This window comes from Budorcas taxicolor, chromosome 16 (genome assembly GCF_023091745.1).
Source record: "Budorcas taxicolor isolate Tak-1 chromosome 16, Takin1.1, whole genome shotgun sequence".
Lineage (NCBI taxonomy): Eukaryota > Metazoa > Chordata > Mammalia > Artiodactyla > Bovidae > Budorcas > Budorcas taxicolor.
In genome coordinates, this window is record NC_068925.1 from 19,895,488 (window position 1) to 19,917,965 (window position 22,478).

The 22,478-nt window shown below is 41.1% G+C and overlaps 1 protein-coding gene across 1 annotated transcript in view; it reads right to left on the minus strand.

The window, feature by feature from the left end:
• USH2A (usherin) overlaps nucleotides 1–22,478 on the minus strand; it is a 930,744-nt gene that overhangs the window by 7,123 nt on the left and 901,143 nt on the right. Inside the window, exon 69 of the mRNA XM_052653949.1 lies at nucleotides 21,138–21,382. Within this exon, the coding sequence (XP_052509909.1) occupies nucleotides 21,138–21,382 (245 nt within the window). The remainder of the gene's footprint in view (nucleotides 1–21,137; nucleotides 21,383–22,478) is intronic.

Consider the following 22,478-nt stretch of genomic DNA (forward strand, 5'->3'; position numbering starts at 1 on the left):
CTCACAACTGTATGTGACCACTGGGAAGAACATAGTCTTGACTATACAGACCTTTGTCACACAGTGATGTCTCTGTTTTTCAACACACTGGCTAGGTTTGTCTTAACTTTCTTGCCAAGAAACAATCATCTGGTTTCATGGCTGCAGTCACCATCTTCAGTGATTTTAGAGCCTAAGAAGAGGCAATCTGTCACTGCTTCCACCTTTTTCCCTTCTATTTGCCACAAAGTAATGGGATTGGATGTCATGATCTTAGTTTTTTTTAATATTTATTTTTAAGTCAGCTTTTTCACTCCCTCCTTCACCCTCATCAAGAGGTTCTTTAGTTCCTCTTTGCTTTCTGCCATTAGAGTAATATCATCTGAGGTTGTTAATGCTTCTCCCATCTATCTTGATTCTAGCTTGTAACTCATCCAGCCTGGCATTTCTCATGATGTGCTCAGTGTATAAGTTAAACAGGGTGACAACAGATAGCCCTGTCATACTTCTTTCTCAATCCTGAACCAACCAGTTGTTACATACAAGGTTCTAACAGTTGTTTCTTGACTTGCATACAGGTTTCCCAGGAGACAGGTAAGATGGCCTGATATTCCCACCTCTTTAAGAGCTTTCCACAGTTTGTTATGATCCACACAGTCAAAGGCTTTAGTGTAGTTGATGAAACAGAGGTAGATGTCTTTCTGGAATTCCTTTGCTTTCTCTATGATCCAGTGAATGTTTATAATAAGTACTATGTATAACTAAATCACTTTGCTGTATACCTGAAACTAACACATCAATGTAAATCAACTATAGTTCAGTACAAAATAAACTATTTTAAGATAAATAAGGAAAATAAAAACTTTTCTGTGAAAGACACACACACACACAAAGAAATTAAAAATGCATTGAGGCAAATGACAATGAAAACACAACCATACAAAATCTGAGCAATGCAGCAAAAGCAGTTCTGATGAGACAGAGGTTCACAGCTATAACAGATTTTAAGAACAAGAAAAATCTCTAATAGACACACCATCTAAAAGAGTTAGGAAAGGAAGAAACAAAACCTAAAGTCAGCAGAAACAAGCAGATAAACAAGATCAGATAGGAAATAAATTAGAGATTTTAAAGTTATAGAAAAAGATGCAATGAAAGTAAATAAGAAAAGGAAGAGGAGAATTGACAACTGACACTACAGAAATGAAAAAATAAAACTGTTAAGAATTATTTTGTCAACAAATTCAACAAAGTACAAGAAACGGACAAGTTTTGAGAATCACAGTGGACCAAAACTGAAGTAAGAAGAAATAGATTACCTGAACAGACCAATCACTAGAAGTGGAACAGAATCTGTAATTTAAATAAAACTTACAAAAAAACTCCAGGGCCAGATGTTTTCTCAGGCAAATTCTACCAAACATACAAAGAATAACATTGATCCTTCCCAAACTCTTCCAAAAGACTAAAGAGGAGGGAACACTCCCAAAGGCATTCCATGGTGATACCAACCCTGATAACACAACCAGTGAAAGTGCAAGTGAAAGTCGCTCAGCCATGTCTGACTCTTTGTGACCCCATGGACTATACAGTCCATGGAATTCTCCAGGCCAGAATACTGGAGTGGGTAGCCTTTCCCTTCTCCAAGGGATCTTCCCAACCCAGAGATCAAACCCAGGTCTCCAGCATTGCAGGCAGATATTTTTTAACCAGCTGAGCCACAAGGGAAGCCCAAGAATACTGGAGTGGATAACCTATCCCTTCTCCAGTGTATCTTCCTGACCCAGGAATTGAACCGGGGTCTCCTGCATTGCCAATGGATTTTTTCACCAACTGAGCTATCATGGAAGCCCCACCACAACTAAAGTCACTACCAAAAAAGGTATTTATAGGTCAATATCACTGATGAATACAGATAGAAAAATTCTCAACAAATATCAGCAAACCAAATCCAACAATACATAAAGATATTATATACCGTGAATAACTTCAATTCATCCCAGGGTCACAAGTATGGTCCAACAAGTGTAAATCAGTGAACTATGACACATCAAAAAAGACAAACACCACATGATCTTCTCAACAGAAATAGAAAAAGCATTTGATAAAATTCATCACCTATTTAGGATAAAAAAATCTCCCCAGAAAGTGTGCATAGAGGGAATCAATATCAACATAATAAGGCCATATTTGGCAAACGCTCAGCAAATACAATTTTCAATGGTGAAAAACTAAAAACATTTCCTCTAACATCAGGAAAAGACAAGGATGTCCACTCTTGCCACTATTATTCAACATACTTTTGAAAGTCCTAGCATGGCAATCAGAGAAGAAAAAGAAAAAGAATCGTAATTGGAAAAGAAGAAGTAAAACTGTCACTGTTTGCAAATGATATGATACTATATGTACAGAATTCTAAAGATGCCGTCAGAAACTTTTTGGAGGCCATCAATGAATTTGGTAAAGGGACAGGATACAAAATTAATACACAGAAATCTCTTGCCTTCCTATACACTAACAATGAATGATCAGAAAGAGAAATTCAGGAAAGAATCCCATTTACCACTGCCTCAAAAAGAATAAAATAACTATGAATAAACTTATCTAAGGAAGCAAGAGACTCATACTCAGAAAACTGTAAGATTTTGATGAAATCAAAGATGGCACAAAGAGATGGAGAGATATAGCATAGCACTGGATTAGAAGAATCAATATTATGAAAATGACTATAATACCCAAAGCAATCTACAGATGCAATGCAATTCCTATCAAATTATCAATGGCATTTTTCACAGAATTAAAACCAAAAGACCCCAAATAGCCAAAGTAACATAAGAAAGAAAAATGGAGCTGGAGAAATCAGGCTACCTGAATTTACACTATACTATAAAAACTACAGTAAACAAAACAGTACTGTATTGGAACAAAAATAGAAATGTATATCAATGGTACAGGATTGAAAGTCAAGAAATAAACCCATGCACCTGCTATCACCTATTCTATGACAAATAAGGCAAGGACATAGTTAGAACTGGACATGGAACAACAGACTGGTTCCAAATAGGAAAAGGAGTACGTCAAGGCTGTATATTGTCACCCTACTTATTTAACTTATATGCAGAGTACATCATGAGAAACGCTGGGCTGGAAGAAGCACAAGCTGGAATCAAGATTGCCAGGAGAAATATCAATAACCTCAGATATGCAGATGACACCATTCTTATGGCAGAAAGTGAAAAGGAACTAAAAAGCCTCTTGAAGAAAGTGAAAGAGGAGAGTGAAAAAGTTGGCTTCAAGCTCAACATTCAGAAAACGAAGATCATGGCATCCAGTCCCATCACTTCATGGGAATAGATGGGGAAACAGTGGGAACAGTGTCAGACTTTATTTTTTTGGGCTCCAAAATCACTGCAGATGGTGACTGCAGCCATGAAATTAAAAGATGCTTACTCCTTGGAAGGAAAGTTATGACCAACCTAGATAGCATATTGAAAAGCAGAGACATTACTTTGCCAAAAAAGGTCCATCTAGTCAAGGCTATGGTTTTTCCAGTGGTCATGTATGGATGTGAGAGTTGGACTGTGAAGAAAGCTGAGTGCTGAAGAATTGATGCTTTTGAACTGTGGTGTTGGAGAAGACTTGAGAGTCCCTTGGACTGCAAGGAGATCCAACCAGTCCATCCTAAAGGAGATCAGTCCTGGGTGTTCATTGGAAGGACTGGTGCTGAAGCTGAAACTACAATACTTTGGCCACCTCATGCGAAGAGTTGACTCACTGGAAAAGACTCTGATGCTGGGAGGGATTGGGGGCAGGAGGAGAAGGGGACAACAGAGGATGAGATGGCTGGATGGCATCACGGACTCAATGGACATGAGTTTGGGTAAACTCCAGGAGTTGGTGATGGACAGGGAGGCCTGGCGTGCTGCGATTCATGTGGTCGCAAAGAGTCGGACACGACGGAGCGACTTAACTGAACTGATGAAGACCTACAAGGCCTTTGAGAACTAACCCCCCGAAAAGATGTCCTTTCCATCATAGGAGACTGGAATGCAAAAGTAGGAAGTCAAGAGGTACCTGGAGTAACAGGCAAATTTGGCTTTGGAGTACAAAATGAAGCAGGGCAAAGGCTAACAGAGTTTTGCCAAGAGAACACACTGGTCATAGCAAACACCCTTTTCCAACAACACAAGAGAAGACTCTACACATGGACCTCGCCAGATGGTCAATACTGAAATCAGATTAATTATATTATTTGCAGCTAAAGACGGAGAAGCTCTGAACTGTTAGCAAAAAAAGACTAGGAGCTGACTGTGGCTCAGATCATGAACTCCTTATTGCAAAATTCGGACTTAAATTGAAGAATGTGGGGAAACCACTAGACCATTCAGACATGACCTAAGAAACCCCTTATCATTATACAGTGGAAGTGAAAAATAGATTCAAGGGATTAGATCTGATAGATAGAGTGCCTGAAGAACTATGGAAAGAGGTTCATGACATTGTACAGGAGGCAGGGTTCAAGACCAGCCCCAAGAAAAAGAAATGCAAAAAGGCAAAATCGCTGTCTGAGGAGGCCTTACAAATAGCTGAGAAAAGAAGAAAAGCAAAAGGCAAAGGACAAAAGGTTAGATATATCCATTTGATTGTAGAGTTTCAAAGAATAGCAAGGAGAGATAAGAAAGCCTTCCTCAGCAATCAATGCAAAGAAATAGAGGGAAACAACAGAATGGGAAAGACTAGAGATCTCTTCAAGAAAATTAGAGATACCAAGGGAACATTTCATGCAAAGATGGGCACAATAAAGGACAGAAATGGTATGGAAGCAGAAGCAGAAGAAATTAAGAAGTGGCAGAATACACAGAAGAATTATACAAAAAAGATCTTCATGACCTCGATAGTCATGATGGTGTGATCACTCACTGAGAGCCATACATCCTGGCATGTGAAGTCAAATGGGCCTTAGGAAGCATCACTACAAAGAAAGCTAGTGGAGGTGACGGAATTCCAGTTGAGCTATTGCAAATCCTAGAAAATGATGCTGTGAAAGTGCTGCACTCAATATGCCAGCAAATTTGGAAAACTCAACAGTGGCCACAGGACTGGAAAAGGTCAGTTTTCATTCCAATCCCAAATAAAGGCAATGCCAAAGAATGCTCAAACTACCACACAGTTGTGCTCATCTCACCGGCTAGTGAAGTAATGCTCAAAATTCTCCAAGCCAGGCTTCAGCAATACGTGAACCGTGAACTTCCAGATGTTCAAGATGGTTTTAGAAAAGACAGAGGAACCAGAGATCAAATTGCCAACATCTATTGGCTCATAGAAAAAGAAAGAGAGTTCCAGAAAAAAATCTACTTCTGCTTTATTGATTACACCAAAGCCTTTAACTGTAGATCACAACAAACTGGAAAATTCTTAAAGACATGGGAATACCAGACCACCTTACCTGCCTCCTGAGAAATCTATATGCAGGTAAAGAAGCAACTGTTAGAATCAGACACGGAACAACAGACTGGTTCTGAATTGGGAAAGTAGTAAATCGAAGCTTTATATTGTCATCCTGCTTATTTAACTTATATGCAGAGTACATCATGAGAAACACTGGGCTGGATGAAGCACAAGCTGGAATCGAGGTTGCAGGGAGAACTATCAATAACCACAGATATCCAGATGGCACCACCTTTATGGCAGAAAGTGAAGAGGAACTGAAGAGCCTCTTGATGAAAGTGAAAGAGGAGAGTGAAAAAGCTGGCTTAAACCTCAACAATCAAAAAACTAAGATCATGGCAAGTGGTCCCATCACTCAATGGCAAATAGATGGGGAAACAATGGGAATAGTGAGAGACTTTATTTTCTTGGGCTCCAAAATCACTGCAGATGTTGACTGCAGCCATGAAATTAAAAGACACTTGGTCCTTGGAAGAAAAGCTGTGACCAACCTAGATAGCATATTAAAAAGCAGAGACATTACTTTGCCAACCAAGGTCCATCTAGTCAAAGCTATGGTTTTCCTGGTAGTCGTGTATGGATGTGAGAGTTGGACTATAAAGAAAGCTGAGCACCAAAGAATTGATACTTTTGAACTGTGGTGTTGGAGAAGACTCTTGAGAGTCCCTTGGACTGCAAGGAGATCCAACCAGTCCATCCTAAAGGAAATCAGTCCTGAATATTCATTGGAAGGACTGATGCTGAAGCTGAAATTCCAATACTTTGGCCACCTCATGTGAAGAGTTGATTCATTGGAAAAGATCCTGATGCTGGGAGGGATTAGGGGCAGGAGGAGAAGGGGATGACAGAGGATGAGATGGTTCAATGGCATCTCTGACTCGATGGATGTGAGTTTGAACAATCTCCAGGAGTTGGTAATGGACAGGGCAGCCTGATGTGCTACAGTCCATGGGGTCACAAAGAGTCAGACACAACTGAGTGACTGAACTGAATGACTGAAGCAGGAGATGGCAAGAGTGAACATCCACATTTTAGTAATCAGTGAACTAAAATGGGCGGGAATGGGTGAATTTAATTCAGATGACTATTATGTCTGCTACTGTCCGCAAGAATCCCTTAGAAAAAATGGAGTAGTCCTGATAGTAGGAGTCCAAAAGGCAGTACATGCATACAATCACAGAAATACAATGATAAGGCAAACCATTTAACATCACAGTAATCCAAGTCTATGTCCCAACCACTAATGCTGAAGAAGCTGAAGTAAGTTGAATGCTTCTCTGAAGATGTACAAGACTTTATAGAACTAACACCAAAAAAAAGATGTCCTTTTAATCATAGGGGATTGGAATGCAAAAATATGAGGTCAAGAGATACATGGAATAACAGGCAAGTTTCAACTTGGAGTACAAAATAAAGCAGGGAAAGGCTAAGAGAGTTTTGTCAAGAGAACGCACTGGTCATACCAAACACCCTTTGTCAACCACACAAGAGACAACTCTACACTTGGACTTCACCAGATGGTCAACACTGAAATCAGACTGATTATCTCCTTTGCAGCTGAAGATGTTGTTGTTTAGTCACTGTTGTGTCTGACTCTTTTGAGAACCCATAAACTGTAGCCCACCAGGCTCTTCTGTACATAGGATTTCCCAGGCAAGAATCTTTGAGTGGGTTGCTATGTCCTTCTTCAGGGGATCTTCTTACCCAGGAATTGAACCCGAATCTCCTTCATTGGCAAGCAGATTCTTTACCAGTGAGCAGCTAAAGATAGAGAAGCTCTATACAATCAGCAAAAATAAGACTGTGGCTGTGGAGCTGACTGTGGCTCTGATCATGAACTCCTTATTGCAAAATTCAGGCTTAAATTGAAGAAAATAGAGAAAAATCATTAGATCACTCACTTATGACCTAAATCAAATCCCTAATGTTTATACAGTACAAGTGACAAACAGATTCAAGGGATTAGATCTGGTAGACCAAGTGCCTGAAGAACTATGGACAGAGGTTTGTAACACTGTACAGGAGCCAGTGACCAAACCATCTTCAAGAAAAAGAAATGCCAGAAGGCAAAGTGGTTTTCTGAGGAGGGCTTACAAATAGCAGAGGAAAGAAGAGAAGAGAGAAAGGCAAAAGAGAAAGAGAAAGATACACTCAACAGAGTGCAGATTTCCAGACAATAGCAAGGAAAGACAAGAAAACCTTAAGTGAACAATGCAAAGAAATAGAGGAAAACAATAGAACAGGAAAGACTAGAGATCTCTGCAAGAAAATTAGAGATACCAAGGGAACATTTCATGCAAAGATGGGTTCAATAAAGGGCAGAAATGGCAAGGATCTAACAGAAGCAGAAGAGATTAAGAAGAGGTGGCAGAAATACACAGAAGTAGTATATGAAAAAGGTCCTAATGACCTGGATAAGCACGATGGTGTGGTCAGTCACCTAGAGCCAGAAATCCTGGCATGTGAAGTCAGGTAGGCCTTAGGAAATATTACTACGAACAAAGCTAGTGGAAATGATGGAATTCCAGCAGAGCTATTTCAAATCCTAAAAGATGACGCTGTGAAAGTGCTGCACTCAATATGCCAGCAATTTGGAAAACTCAGCAGTGGCCATAGGACTGGAAAAGGTAAGTTTTCATTCCAGTCTCAAAGAAGGGCAGTGTCAAAGAATGTTCAAACTTCTGTACAATCACACTCATTTCACATGCTAGTAAGGTTATGCTCAAAATCTGTCAAGCTAAGCTTCAGCAGTATGTGAACCAAGAACTTCCAGATGTACAAGATGGGTTTAGAATAGGCAGAGGAACCAGAGATCACAGTGCCAACATTTGCAGGATCATAGAGAAGGCAAGGGAATTCCAAAAAGCATCTACTTCTGCTTCATTGACTACACTAAAGTTTTTGACTGTGTGGATCACAGTGAGTTGGGAATACCAAATCACCTTATCTGCCTCCTGAGAAACGTGTATGCAGGTCAATTGTCACCATGCTTATTCAACTTGTTTGCAGAGTACATTATATGAAATGCTGGTCCGGATGAAGCACAGCATATCTGAATCAACAGCCTCAGATATGCAGATGATACCACCCTAATAACAGACAGTGAAGAAGAACTAAAGAGCCTCTTGATGAAAGTAACAAAGGAGAGTGAAAAATCTGACGTAAAACTCAGCATTCAAAAAATGAAGATCATCACATCCAGTCCTATCACTTTATGGCCAATAGATGGAAAAAGTGGAAACAGTGGCAGATTTTGTTTTTCTGGGCTCTAAAATCACTGTGGACAGTGACTGCAGCAATGAAATTAAAAAACACTTGCTCCTTGGAAGAAAAGCTGTGATAAACCTAGACAGTGTATTAAAAATCAGAAACATCACTTTGCTTACAAAGTCCATCTAGTCAAAGCTACGGTTTTTCCAGTAGTCATGTACAAATGTGAGTGTTGAATCATAAAGAAGACTAAGCACTGAAGAATTAATGCTTTTGAACTGTGGTGCTAGAAAAGACTCTTGAGAGTACCTTGGATGGGAAGGAGATCAAACCAGTCAATCCTAAAGGAAATTCTCCAGTTCTGCAGTCCATGTGTTGTAAAGAGTTGGACACAACTTAGCGAGTGAACATGTATAACAAAATCACTTTGCTGTACAGCTGAAACTAACACATCATTCCAAAATACTATACTTCAATATAAAATAAACTATTTTAAAATAAATAAGAAAAATAAAAAATGTTCTCTGAAAGATGAAAAAAAAGCAGAAATTAAAAATACCTTGAGGCAAATGACAATGAAAACACAACCATACAAAATCTGTGTGATGCATGAGAATAGTTCTGGTGAGATGGGAGTTCATAGCTCTTCAGAACTTCTTTAAGAAACAAGAAAAATCTCTAACAATTCAATCCACCACCTAAGAGTTAGGAAAGGAACAAACAAAATCTAAAGCTGGCAGAAAGAAGCAAATAACAAAGATCAGAGATGAAATAAATAAATTAGAGATTTTAAAGTTTGGGGAAAAAAACAACAGGAAGGGGTGGTTCTTTGAGGTGGTGAACAAAATTGACAAACTTCTCGCCAGGCTTAGCAAGACCAAAAGACAGGAGAAAATACAAAGAAAATAAGAAAGAGAAAAAGAGAAATGACAGCTGATACCACAGAAATGAAAAAGATATATATAAGAATTCTATGAGGAATTATATGCCAACAAACTCAACAACCTAGAAGAAAAGGGCAAGTTTTGAAAAACATAGTGTACCAAAACTGAAGAAGAAATTGATAACTTGAACAGAGCAATCACTAGAAGTGAAACAGAGTCTATAATTTAAATAAACAAACAAAAGTTACAAACAAAACTCTAGGACGAGATGTCTTCCCAGGCAAATTCTACCAAGTATACAAAGAAGAATTTGTATTGATCCTTCTCAAACTGTTCCAAAAGACTGAAAAAGAAGAAACACTCCAAAAGGCATTCCATGGAGACACCATCACCCTGATACCACAACCAAAGTCACAACCAAAAAAGAAAATTATAGGCCAATATCATTGATGAATATAGATGCAAAAATTCTCAACAAAACATTAGGAAATTGAATTCAAAAACACATAAAAAGTATCACGTGGCACAAGCAGTTTGGTTCATTGCAGTGTCACAGGATGGTTCACGATATGCTAATTAGTTGATATGATATACCTCACTAGCAAATAAGTGACAAATACCACATGGTCATCTCAACAGATACCGAAAAAGCATTTGATAAAATTCAGCATTCATTCATGATTTTTAAAAAACCCACATGAAAGTATGTAGAAAGGGAAAATAAACATAATAAAAGCTGTTTATGATGGACTCATAGCCAGTGTAATATTTAATGCTGAAAAGCTGAAATTCTTTGTGCTAAAATATACAAGACAAGGATGCCCACTGTCACATCTTCCACTCAGAGCAGAATTGGAAGTCTTAGACACTGCAATCATAAAAGAGAAATTTAAAAAGGGTACCAAAATTGGTAAGGAAGAGGTAAAATTGTAATTATATACAGACAACAAAATACTATATATCTAGAAAATGACACCTCATAGAAACTAATAGAACTGATAAACTAATTCAGAAAGTTAACAGGATACAAAATTAACACACAGAAATCAGTTGCATTTCTTTATACTAACTGAAATGTCAGACAATCTCTTTTCAAGTTGCATCAAAAAAAACCACTTCAGAATAATCACAAAGGTGGTGACAAATTTATATGCTGACAACTACAAAAGATTAATAAAGTAAACTGAAAAAGACTCAAAGAAATGGAAAGACATTTCATGCTCTTGGATTGGAAGAATTAAATTCGTGAAAATGGCCATACTGCCCAAAGTAGTCTATACAGTTAATGCAATCCCTATCAAATTAACCATGTCATTTTTCTTAGAACAAGAACAAATAACCCTAAAATTTATATGGAACCATAAAAAACTCAGAATTGCAAAAGGAATCTTGAAGAAAAAGAACAAAGCAGAAGGCATAATCTTCCTAGGCTTCAGACAATACTACAAAGCTACAGTAATCAAAACAGGGTTTGGTACTGGAACAAAAAACATTTGGACCAGTGGAACAGAATAAAGAGCCCAGAAATAAACTCAATGGTCAGTTAACTCAATAAACTCTATGATCAATTAATCGTCAACAAAGGAAGCAAAAATATATAAAGGGGAAAAGAGAGTTTATTCAGCAAGTGATTTTGGGAAAGCTGGACAGCCACATGCAAATCAATGAAGTTAGAGGACTCCTTCATATCATACACAAAAATAAGCTAAAACTGGCTCAAAGACTTAAATATAAGACATGATACTATCAAATTCCTAGAAGAGAACATAGGCAAAGCATTCTCTAGTGTAAATTGTACCAAAGATTTTTAAAACTCAGTTTCCTTAAGTAATAGAAATAAAACCAAAGATAAAACAAAATGAGACCTAAGCAAACTTACCAGCTTTTGCACAGCAAAGGAAACTATTAAAAAAAAAAAAAAAAAGACAACCTATAAATTGGGAGAATATGCTTGAAAATAATGCAAAAGATGGCTTAATTTCTAAAATATACAAACATCTCATACAACTGAGTAACAAAATACAAAAAATCCAGTGGGGAAATGGACAGAAGGATGGCCACAAGGCACATGAAAAGATGGTCAGTGTCACTAATTACTAAAGAAATGCAAATCAAAATTACAATGAGGTACCATCTCACACTGACCAGAATGACCATCATTAAAAAGTCTACAAACAACAAATACAAGAGTGGCTGTACAGAAAAGGGAACCCTCTTATATTACTGGTGGGAATGTGAACTGGTACAGCAACTGTGAAAAAAAGAATGGAGGGTCCTCAAAAAACTAAAAATAGAGCTACCATATGATCCAGCAATCCCACCCCGGGGCACATATCCAGCAAAAAAAAAAAAAAAATTTAATTCAGAAAGATACATGTAACCAATGGAAATTTGCTATATGACTCAGGCAGCTCAAACTGGAGCTCTGTAACAACCTATGCTGCTAAGTCGCTTCAGTCGTGTCGGACTCTGTGTGACCCCATAGACGGCAGCCCACCAGGCTCCCCCGTCCTTGGGATTCTCCAGGCAAGAATACTGGAGTAGGGTGCCATTTCCTTCTCCAATGCATGAAAGTGAAAAGTGAAAGTGAAGACGCTCAGTCATATCCAACTCTTAGAGACCCCATGGACTGCAGCCTGCCAGGCTCCTCCATCCATGGGATTTTCCAGGCAAGAGTACTGAAGTGGGGTGCCATTGCCTTCTCCGCTGCTGCTGCTGCTAAGTCGCTTCAGTCGTGTCCGACTCTGTGCGACCCCAGAGATGGCAGCCCACCAGGCTCCCCTGTCCCTGGGATTCTCCAGGCAAGAACACTGGAGTGGGTTGCCATTTCCTTCTCCAATGCATGAAAGTGAAAGTGAAACTCAGTCGTGTCCGACTCCTAGCGACCCCATGGACTGCAGCTTACGAGGCTCCTCTGTCCATGGGATTTTCCAGGCAAGAGTACTGGAGTGGGTTGCCATTGCCTTCTCCAACAACCTACAGGGGTGGGGAAAGGTGGGAGGTGGGAGGGAGGTTCAAGAGCGAGGGGACATATGTATACTCATGGCTAATTCATGTTCGTGTATGACAGAAATCAAACCAACATTGTAAAGCAATTATCCTTCAATTAAAAATATATATATACCCCGGTGTTCACAGCAGGGCTATTTACAAAGTCAAGATACAGAAACAACTTAAATGCCCATCAACAGAGCAATGGATAAAGAAGATGTAGTGCATATATACAATGGAATATTACTCAGCCACAAAAAAGAATGAAATAATGCCATTTGGAGCAACATGGATGGGCCTAGAGATTATTACACTAAGTGAAGTAAGTCAGAGAGAAAGACAAATACCACACCATATTACTTATGATGGAATCTAAAATACAAAACAAACGAACCCATATACAACAGAAACAGACTCACAAACATAGAGAACACACTTTTGTTTGCCAGTGGGGAGGTAAATGGGGGAGGAATGGATAGGGAGTTTGGGATTAGCAGATACAAAGAATTTTATATACAATGAATAAACAAGGTCCTACTCTACAGCACAGAGAACCATATTCAATATCCTCAGATAAGCCATAGTGGAAAATAATATAAAAAAGAATGCATAAATATATATGTCTAATTGAATCACTTTGTTGTACAGCAGACATTACCACAACATTGTAAATCAGCTCTACTTCAATAAAACAAAACAAACAAAAACCAAATTCTTTATGTTTCTCCAAAGACAGCATAAGCATATCCAAACATTAATACTATTTGGAGATGCATTTTCAGATATGTAGAGTTCTATAATATAAAAGATTTGGTGAGCAGACTTAGTGCCATGCTGACATTTATTATTAAAAAATGACAGGATCTTCAAATCAGTAATTACATTACAGTTATCCTTCAATTTGCAAGGGGGATGGGCCTCAAACCCTGGCCTTGTACCAGAATTTGAGGATGCTCTAGACCCACGGTCAGCCGTCTGTCTGTGGGTAGGGAACCTGTAGAGAGACTTGGGCTGACCGTGCAAGCAAGTAAAACCTGCACTTAAACTTAGCTGGACTCAATTTATGCTGTGTCATTTTGAAAATGTTAAAAAAAAAAATTAGTATTAAACAATACAAACAGTTCTCTCATTCTCTGGCACTACTGACCCATCCATTTACCTCTGTTCAGGGTAGAGCTTTAAATTCTTTTGCCAATTTGTCTCTGACCTCAAAGAGTATCTTAGCTGTTCAGAGGACAGGAGTGCCTGGGACAGGATTACAGCAGAACTGAGACCACAGCTTGTCACATGATGAGGGAGGGTGCGTGGGTGGGAGGGTGGCTGTGTGTGTGTGTGTGTGTGTGTTGCATCGGTACCTAGTACTCAGGTGAAAAGCAAGGCAGTCAGTGAAGCTGAGCAGGTGAATGCAGCCCACTCCTGTTCAGATTCTTACCTGCAGATTCTGGAGCCCATGGACATCTATTTCAGCTCTTGGTTTTGCTCTCCTAATGCAAAGTGTCTTCTCTTTAGTTTGAATAATGTTTGCTAATGTTCATCCAAGTCTCCAACTTGATGAGAATAGTGTCAATGAGGTCTGAGAAAAGCAGGCTTGCAAAGATCTTTTGTCCACTGGGTAGAATTACACTGTGATTCAGTGGGTTCGGGCAAATGTTGCCGGCACTCTGGTATACCCCAGATGCCACTGCTGTGAACCCTCCAGAACCTGAAAATAGCACCCTCCCTGCCTACTACGAGCCATTTCTCTGGGCCCATAGCCCCCGGCTTCCTATTCCTTCCCTTCCTCACTCCGTCTAGGACCCTCAGCAGAAGTGGATTGTGGGTGAGGTGGGGGCAGGGTGCTCTGATGTACTCAGATGTTCTCAGGAACAGAGGAGGAGGGGTTTGAATTTGTCAGCTTCTCCCAGCTGAAGCCTGTGTCTGGCCCCACGTGTAGCTTGGCCTGGGTCTCGTCGGGCTCATCAGTAGTTTCACCTGTTTTATTTTTAAATTTGATTGTATTAAAGTAAGCGATCTAACCTCTCAACAACACTGCATTGCTCTTTGTAGGAGCATGTGGTAGCGCAGAGTTCTAGAACTGCATCATTCATCACTGAAACTTTCCACCTGATCATAGCAACTGCCCATTCCCCTCTGCCCCAGCCCCTGGCAATACCCCTCTGGGCTTTGCTTCCCTGACTTTGACTATGTAAATACCTCACATAAATGGAATTGCACAGTCACCTTCCTGCGCAGGTTCTACTAGCTATGGGACTGGATACAAAGCTCCAGCAACTAAATCATCTTTTCACTCATTGAGGGCTGTCTTCAAATTTCACTGAGCTCAGACCTCCCGAGGCTGCTGGAAATGGTGGATTCTCCGGTTTCCTCCTCTGAGACTCAGGACTGCCTCCCAGGTGATGCTGCTACCGATATTTAGGAGCCTCACTTGGACAAAATCATGCTTAACAAGACTCAGGAAAACCCCATGCAAAGGAACTGTCCCGATATCAACTTGCCCACGGAAATGACCTGCTTGCTTCTTGATCACCAACTCAACCCAAGAGGCAAAACTAGATTCCTCCTCAGGACAGGCTACCAGGCAGAGGGGCCTGTCTGGAGGGATGGGTTGAGGGACAGAAATGATCCCTGAACCCAGTTCTGGATGCTACTGGCCTGTGGGTTTGTCTCCTATAACTCACGTCGTGTCATAGAGAAGTACCCGAGCGACCACCCCATCCACCTTCTCCACACACTCGATGGGTCCCAGGGGTGATCTGAGTCATCTCCCAGGTCAGCTAAACAGACCTTCTTTCCAGCCTTCCTGGCTCCTCTCTCCATCAGTGCAGAGAACGTCACTGTCCAACAATGGAAAACTCTGCAGTGTCAGCCCCTCAAGGAGAGTCTCCTCAGGACTCTCCCCTGAACAGAAGCACATTGCCCCTGGCTTGAACTGATCACTCAGCAGCCATACATTCAGCAGCTGGCCTGCACGAGGACCCAGATGCTCAGGGAGGAAGGAGGCTTGGAGGAGGAGCCAGGAGAGAGGACCTGGTTGTTCAAGGAGCCAAGGGCCAGGGGATAGAGAGCATCTTTGTTGCTTTCCCACCACCCACTGTCCCCTGGCTGCTTCCTGCACCAGCCACAGTCCACGGGTCTCTGAGAGACTGTGGCTCTCTTGTGCCCCCAAGGCTTCTGCTACTTGGCTATGATCTCACTTCCTCACAACTTTTTCATCTGCTCATTGCTCTGTCCTTGAAAAGTGAACAGGTCTGGAAGGTGGGCAGTGCTATCATTGCTTCATTTCTATGTTATGAAGTCTTGAAACTTAAGCACTCTGACCAGGTTTCTGTGCTTAATTTGGATGATGCTGTGATAACTGATTTATAATGAGAAATACATATTTGATCTTTGTCTGGATTCTGGCACAGGACTTCTCAAATCATTTGTGTTCAGTCGCTAAGTCTTGTGCGACTCTTTGCAACCCCATGAACTGCAGCATGCCAGGCTTCCCTGTTCTTCATTATCTTCCAGGGCTTGCTAAAACTCATGTCCACTGAGTCAGTGATTCCATCCAAACATCTTATCCTCTGTTGCCCTCTTCTCTTCCTGCCCTCAATCTTTCCCAGCACCAAGGTCTTTTCCAATGAGTTGGCTCTTTGCATCAGTGGCCTAAGTATTCGAGGTTTAGCTTCAACATCAGTCCTTCCAGTGAACACCCAGGACTGATTTCCTTTAGGATTGACTGGTGGGATTTCCTCGCAATCCAAAGGACTCTCAAGAGTCTTCTTCAGCACCACAGTTCAAAGGCATCAGTTCTTTGGTGCTCAGCCTTCTTTATGGTCCAACTCTCACATCCATACATGACTACTGGAAAAAACATAGCTTGGACTATATAGACCATTTTGGCAAAGTAATGTCTCTGCTTTTTAATATACTGTCTAGGTTTGTCATAGCTTTTCTCCCAAGGAGAAAGTGTTTTTTATTTTCATGGCTGCAGTCACCATCCACAATAATTCCGGTGCTCAATAAAATAAAATCTACCACTGTTTCCATTTTCCCCCTTCTATTTGCCATGAAGTGATGGGACTGGATGCCATGATCTTAGCTTCTTGAATGTTGAGTTTTAAGCCAGCTTTTTCACTCTCCTCTTTTACGTTAGACACGATGCTTTTTAGTTCCTCTTCACTTTCTGCCATTAGGGTTGTATCATGTGCATATCTGAGGTTGCTGATATTTCTCCCAGCAATCTTGATTAGCATTTCACATGATGTACTCTGCATATAAGTTAAATAAGCAGGGTGACAATATACAGCCTTGATGTACTCCTTTCTCAATTTGGAACCAGTCTTTTGTTCCATGTCTGGTTCTAATTGTTGCTTCTTGACTTGCATACAGATTTCTCAGGAGACAGGTAAGGTGGTCTGGTGTTCCCATCTCTTGAAGAATTTTCCAGTTTGTTGTGATCCACACAGTCAAAGGCTTTAGTGTAATCAATGAAGCAGATGTATTTCTGGAATTCTCTTGCTTTTTCTATGATCCAGCAGATGTTGGCAACTTGATCTCTGGTCCCTCTGCCTTTTCTAAATCCAGCTTATATGTTTGGAAGTTCTCAGTTCACATACTGTTGAAGCCTAGCTTGAAGGATTTTGAGCATTCTCTTGCTAGCATGTGAAATGAGTACAACTGTATGCTAGTTTAAACATGTGTTGGCATTGCGCTTCTTTGAGATTAGGATGAAGTCCAGTAAGTAAAATGTTTCTCTGAGTTTTGTGAGTTGTCCTAGCAAATTGTTTGAACCCAAAGAGTGGGTTGTGGGACATTATTACAAAACTACAGTAATCACAATATGGGATTGGCACAAAAAGTCATGTGGATCAATGGAACTGAATAAAGAGCCCAGAAATAAATACGAACTCCGGGAGTCGGTGATGGACAGGGAGGCCTGGCGTGCTGTGATTCATGGAGTCGCAAAGAGTCGGACACGACTGAGTGACTGAACTGAATTGAACTGATGGTCAATTAACAAAGGAAACAAGAAAAAACAATGGGAAAGGAGAGTCTCTTCAACAGTGGTGTTGGGAAAGCTGGACAACCACACACATGTCAATGAAACTAGAATACACCCTCATACCATGCACAAAAATATACTCAAAATGGCTTAAAGTCTTAAATACAAGACATGACACCATCAAACTCTTAGAAGGGAACACAGACCAAACACTCTGACATAAATCGTACTAATGTTTTCTTAGGTCAGTCTCCCAAGGCAATAGAAATAAAAGCCAAAAATCATCAAACGGGGCCTAATCAAACTGAGACACTTTTGCACAAAAAAGGAAACCATAAACCAAATGAAAAGGCAACTTATGGACTGGGAAAAAATATTTGCAAATATGTAAGCCCAACAAAGGCTTAATTTCCAGAATATATAAATGGTTCATACAACTCAATAAAGAAAAACAAACAACCCATTTAAAAAATGAGCCAAAGACCTAAATAGACATTTCTCCAAAGAAGACACACAGATGGCCAAGAAACACATGAAAAGATGCTCAATATTGCTAATTATTTGATGAATGCAAATCAGAACTACAATGAGATACCACCTCACACTCATCAGAATGGCCAGCAGAAACAAAGTCACAAACAATAAATCCTGGCAGAGGAGGGAACTCTCCTACACACATGGTAGGAATCTCAATTGGTACAGCCACTATGGAAAACAATATGGAGGTTCCTCAAAAAACTGAAAATACGGTTGTCCTATGATCCAGTGATCCTACTCCTTGGGCATATGGCCAGATAAAACTCTAGTTTGCAAAGACACATGCAGCCACAATGTTCATAACAGCACTATTTACAATACCCAAGATATGGAAACAACTTAAGTCTATCAACAGATGAATGGATAAAGAAGATGTGTTGTTTTACACAGTGGAATATTTACTCAGCCATAACAAAGAATGAAATAATGCCATCTGTAGTAACATGGAAGGAAGGACCTAGAGATTATCATATTAAGTGAAGTAAGCCAAAGTCAAAGACAAATGCTATAGGATAATACCTATGAAGTGAAGTGAAGTGAAGTCGCTCAGTCGTGTCCGACTCTTCGCGACCCCATGGGCTGTAGCCTACCAGGCTCCTCTGTCCATGGGATTTTCCAGGCAATAGTCCTGGAGTAGATTGCCATTTCCTTCTCCAGGGGATCTTCCCAACCCAGGGATCGAACCTGGGTCTCCCGCATTGTAGACAGACGCTTTACCGTCTGAGCCACCAGGGAAGTCGATAATACCTATGGTAGAATCTAAAATATGTCAAGGGCACAGAGAACAGACTTGCGGTTGCCAAGGGGCAGGGATATGGAGGCGGTAAGGACTGGGAGTTTGGAATTAGTAGATGGAAACTATTGTATAGGGTGGATAAATAACTAGGTCCTACTGTACAGCAGGAGAATTATGCTCAGTATCCTTTGATAATATACAATGGAAAAAATATGAAAATGAATATATATATGTATAACTGAATCTCTCTGTCCTTCAGCAAAATCAACACATTATAAATCAACTCTATTTTAATAAAATTAAAATAAAAACAAATTCTTCGTGTTTCTCCAAGGACAGCATAATCATAGCCACACATTACTACTATCTGGAGATACATTTTCATAACATAAAGAGTTCTGCAATTTAAATCACTCAGTTAGTAGAAACTAATTGCTTAGTTGAAAGTGACACTGCATTATTTTTTAGTATTTTAGAGAATGAAAGAATCTACAAGCCAGCAAATACAATTGTTCCTCCATATCCAAGGGGAATTGGCTCCAGAAACCGTCCCCTCCATGGGTACCAAAATCCAAGAAAGCTCAGATCTTACAGTCAGCCCGGTGTGGGTGTCAGTGTAACTTGCACATATGTAGGGCTGACTGTAGAAGTAAAACCTGCACTTAAACTAGCTGACTAAACTCATGCTTTGTGATCTTGGAAATGACAGTGAATTGAAAATTTGTTACCATTTGTTAAATTCGTTAACAAATTAAAAAAACTGAAGGAGTGGGTCATTGGAACCTCCAATCTGTAGCCAGTAGTCACAGCCTAGACTTGTCTGAAGTTGGCAGGAAGGGGACACAGAGCAGGCAAGAGTCTCATAGGACTGAGACTCTGGTGGGATCTGAGGCTATTTCTGGGTAGATAGCGACAGAATTGAATTGAATTGGAAGGCACCCAGCTGGTGTCAGAGAATTGTGTTCTGGTGTGGAAAACCTCCCCTACACACTGGAATTGGTGATCGGAATTTCAGCTACACACAGTAGCCACCAGCTCACACACAGTCTAGTGCAAACTGGGGGAAGATGTCCCATGAGGCAGATGGGTTTTGGCACACAGTTTGCGGAGCAGACTGGTGCCTGGGGAGATTAGAAATTACAGCCTTTCCTGGCCCAGGCAGACACAGCCCCACTCCAGAGTGCACCGTGGGGATCAGTCTCCTTTACACCTTCAATTAGTGCTCTGTGGGGCAATGCCTTTACCTTTAGCCCCTGAATCGTTGCCCGACCTCTGTCTTAGCAGTGGGTGGTCTGGAGCCACAAAGAGCCATCCATCCGCCCTGGTGCAGGGTGTTATGGCTAAGGACAGACCCAGCACTGCTAGCACTTAAATCCCTCCCCATCTTCCCTTTTATCTCTAATCTTCCAAGTTTCACAGTAACATAACCTATAAATTCTCCAGCTGATTTCAACATACAACTCTTCTCTGCCATGCCCTGACATAACTACAGAGCAGACATATTCACCTCTAGGGCACATTAGAATCACTTTTGAAGTTAGAAAAGGAATACCAATCCCCAGGTCCCATCCAAGGCCAATGAAATCAGAATTTCTGGGATAAAGCCCAGGCATTGGTATTTTTCAGTTTCCCAGATGTCTTAGCCTACTGCTATAACAGAACACTATGGACTGGGTGGCCTAGAGACAACACTAATTTATTTCTTAAACTCTGGAGGTTGGGAAGTCCAATATCAAGGGGCCAACAGATTGAATGTGTGATGGGGGCACACTTCCTGGTCCCCCCCTGGTGGAAGGGACAGGGGAACTCCCTGGAGTCTCTTTTATAAGGGCATTGATCCCAGTCATGAAGCTGCACCCTCACAACCTAATTGCCTCTCAAAGCCCTTCCCCCCAGATACCATCACATTTGGGACTACGGTTTCAACATATTAATTTGGGGGTTACACACCAAGATTCTGTCTCTAGTACTAGGTGATTCTATTGTGCAACCAAGGGACTTCCTTGGTGGTCCAATGGCTAAGACTTCATTCTCCCAATGCAGGGGGCCCAGGTTAAATCCCTGGTTGGGGAACTAGATCCGATAGGCTGCCACTAAAGACCCCACATGCCTTAATGAAGATGGAAGATTCTGAGTGTCACAACTAAGACCCAGTACAGCCAAATAAACAATTAAATATAAATATCTAATAAGCAGCCAAAGCTGAGAATACTGTTCAAGGGTTAGCCTCCCCTGGCCCCGCATTTAGCCAGACTGAACTGTCATCTAGTCCCTTGCTACTATGGTTTTGAAAATCTTTCCTTCTAAATAAAAACAAATATTCTAGTCCATTGGGAGAGAAGTGAGGCTGCCTTTAGGAACATACCACATGGGTTTCCCCGGGTGGGTAGACATTCAATGGAGACATTCGTTTTGGAAGAGGCACTAGGGGAGGCCTCTCTCTGATATATGGTTCTTTGCGGATTTTTCTCTGTAGTATCAGGGACAGGAAAATGGCCAACAAAATCAAGCCCAGCACTGCCATTAACACTATGAACCACAACTCGCTGTAGAACTCCATGCTTTTGCTTCCTGATCCTTTCTTTTCTCCAGGAGTTGTCAGCACCAGGCCTGCAAAACCCAAGGACAGAAAAGGAAAATGTTATTTCAAAAGGCAAATGTGTGACTTCTTGCTCTGTTGTTTGATAATAAACTAGACAGGAATTCATAGTGTTTGGGCGCACTTGTGCTCAGGCTGGGAAGATGGTGCAGTGGGTCAGCGGGGGGTAAGGAGACCCTGACAACCCTCAGGAGACCCCGCTGACACTTCTCAGGTTGGAAATGGCAGCTGCCTTGGCACATTCCCTGGAAATACAGTTGGAAGCAGGATGAGGAGATTTTCAAGAGGGTTATCAAAGTAACCTTCTGTCGGGCTGCAAAGAATTGGACACAACTGAGCACATCTGCACCCAAGCGAAGTAACCCTGGGGAAAGCCTAAGTCACAGCTATGTGCCTTGGGAGCAAAGTCCTTTCTGGGCTCACGTGAGGGGCTGGAACCAAGACAAATATTGCTACAGACACCTCATCACACGACACACATAGCTGTGTGACTCCAGGGTTCCCTCACTTCCTGTAACTGCCCTGTTCCCATGAAGTTCTGTGCAAACCATATACTGAGACAGCAGATCCCATTTTCTGTTGGGTTGTTAATAGCCTGCACCCATTAACATACAGTTTCTTTACTTCTTGTGCTCTGGCCCCTCGGTTAAGCAGCAAGAGCTCTGCAAGTCATCATTCAAATGCCCTGGGAGAACTGGAATGGGCCAGGCAGGTAGGAAAGGCTTCCGGGTCCACTACGGGGCAGGGTAACGTGGTGGAATCCTGCCATCAGCCTGCTGACCTGAGCAGGAGAGAGTCCAGAGATCATCTCATCATTTCAAGAGATCATTTCAAGCCTAGCCCCTTGCTAGGGCCCATTTAGAGGCCTCAGGATCTGTGGCAGCTGCCATTAGACTAGCATAAAGCAGAGATCCAGGGAGCTGCTTTTCTAAAGCCAAGGCTCATAGCACAAACTGCAGAAACTTCTTTAAGAGATGAGAATACCAAACCACCTTGCCTGCCTCCTGAGATACCTGTATGTAGGTCAAGAAACAACAGTTAGAACTGGACATGGAACAATGCTCTGGTTCAAAATTGGGAAAGGAGCATGTCAAGGCTGTGTATTGT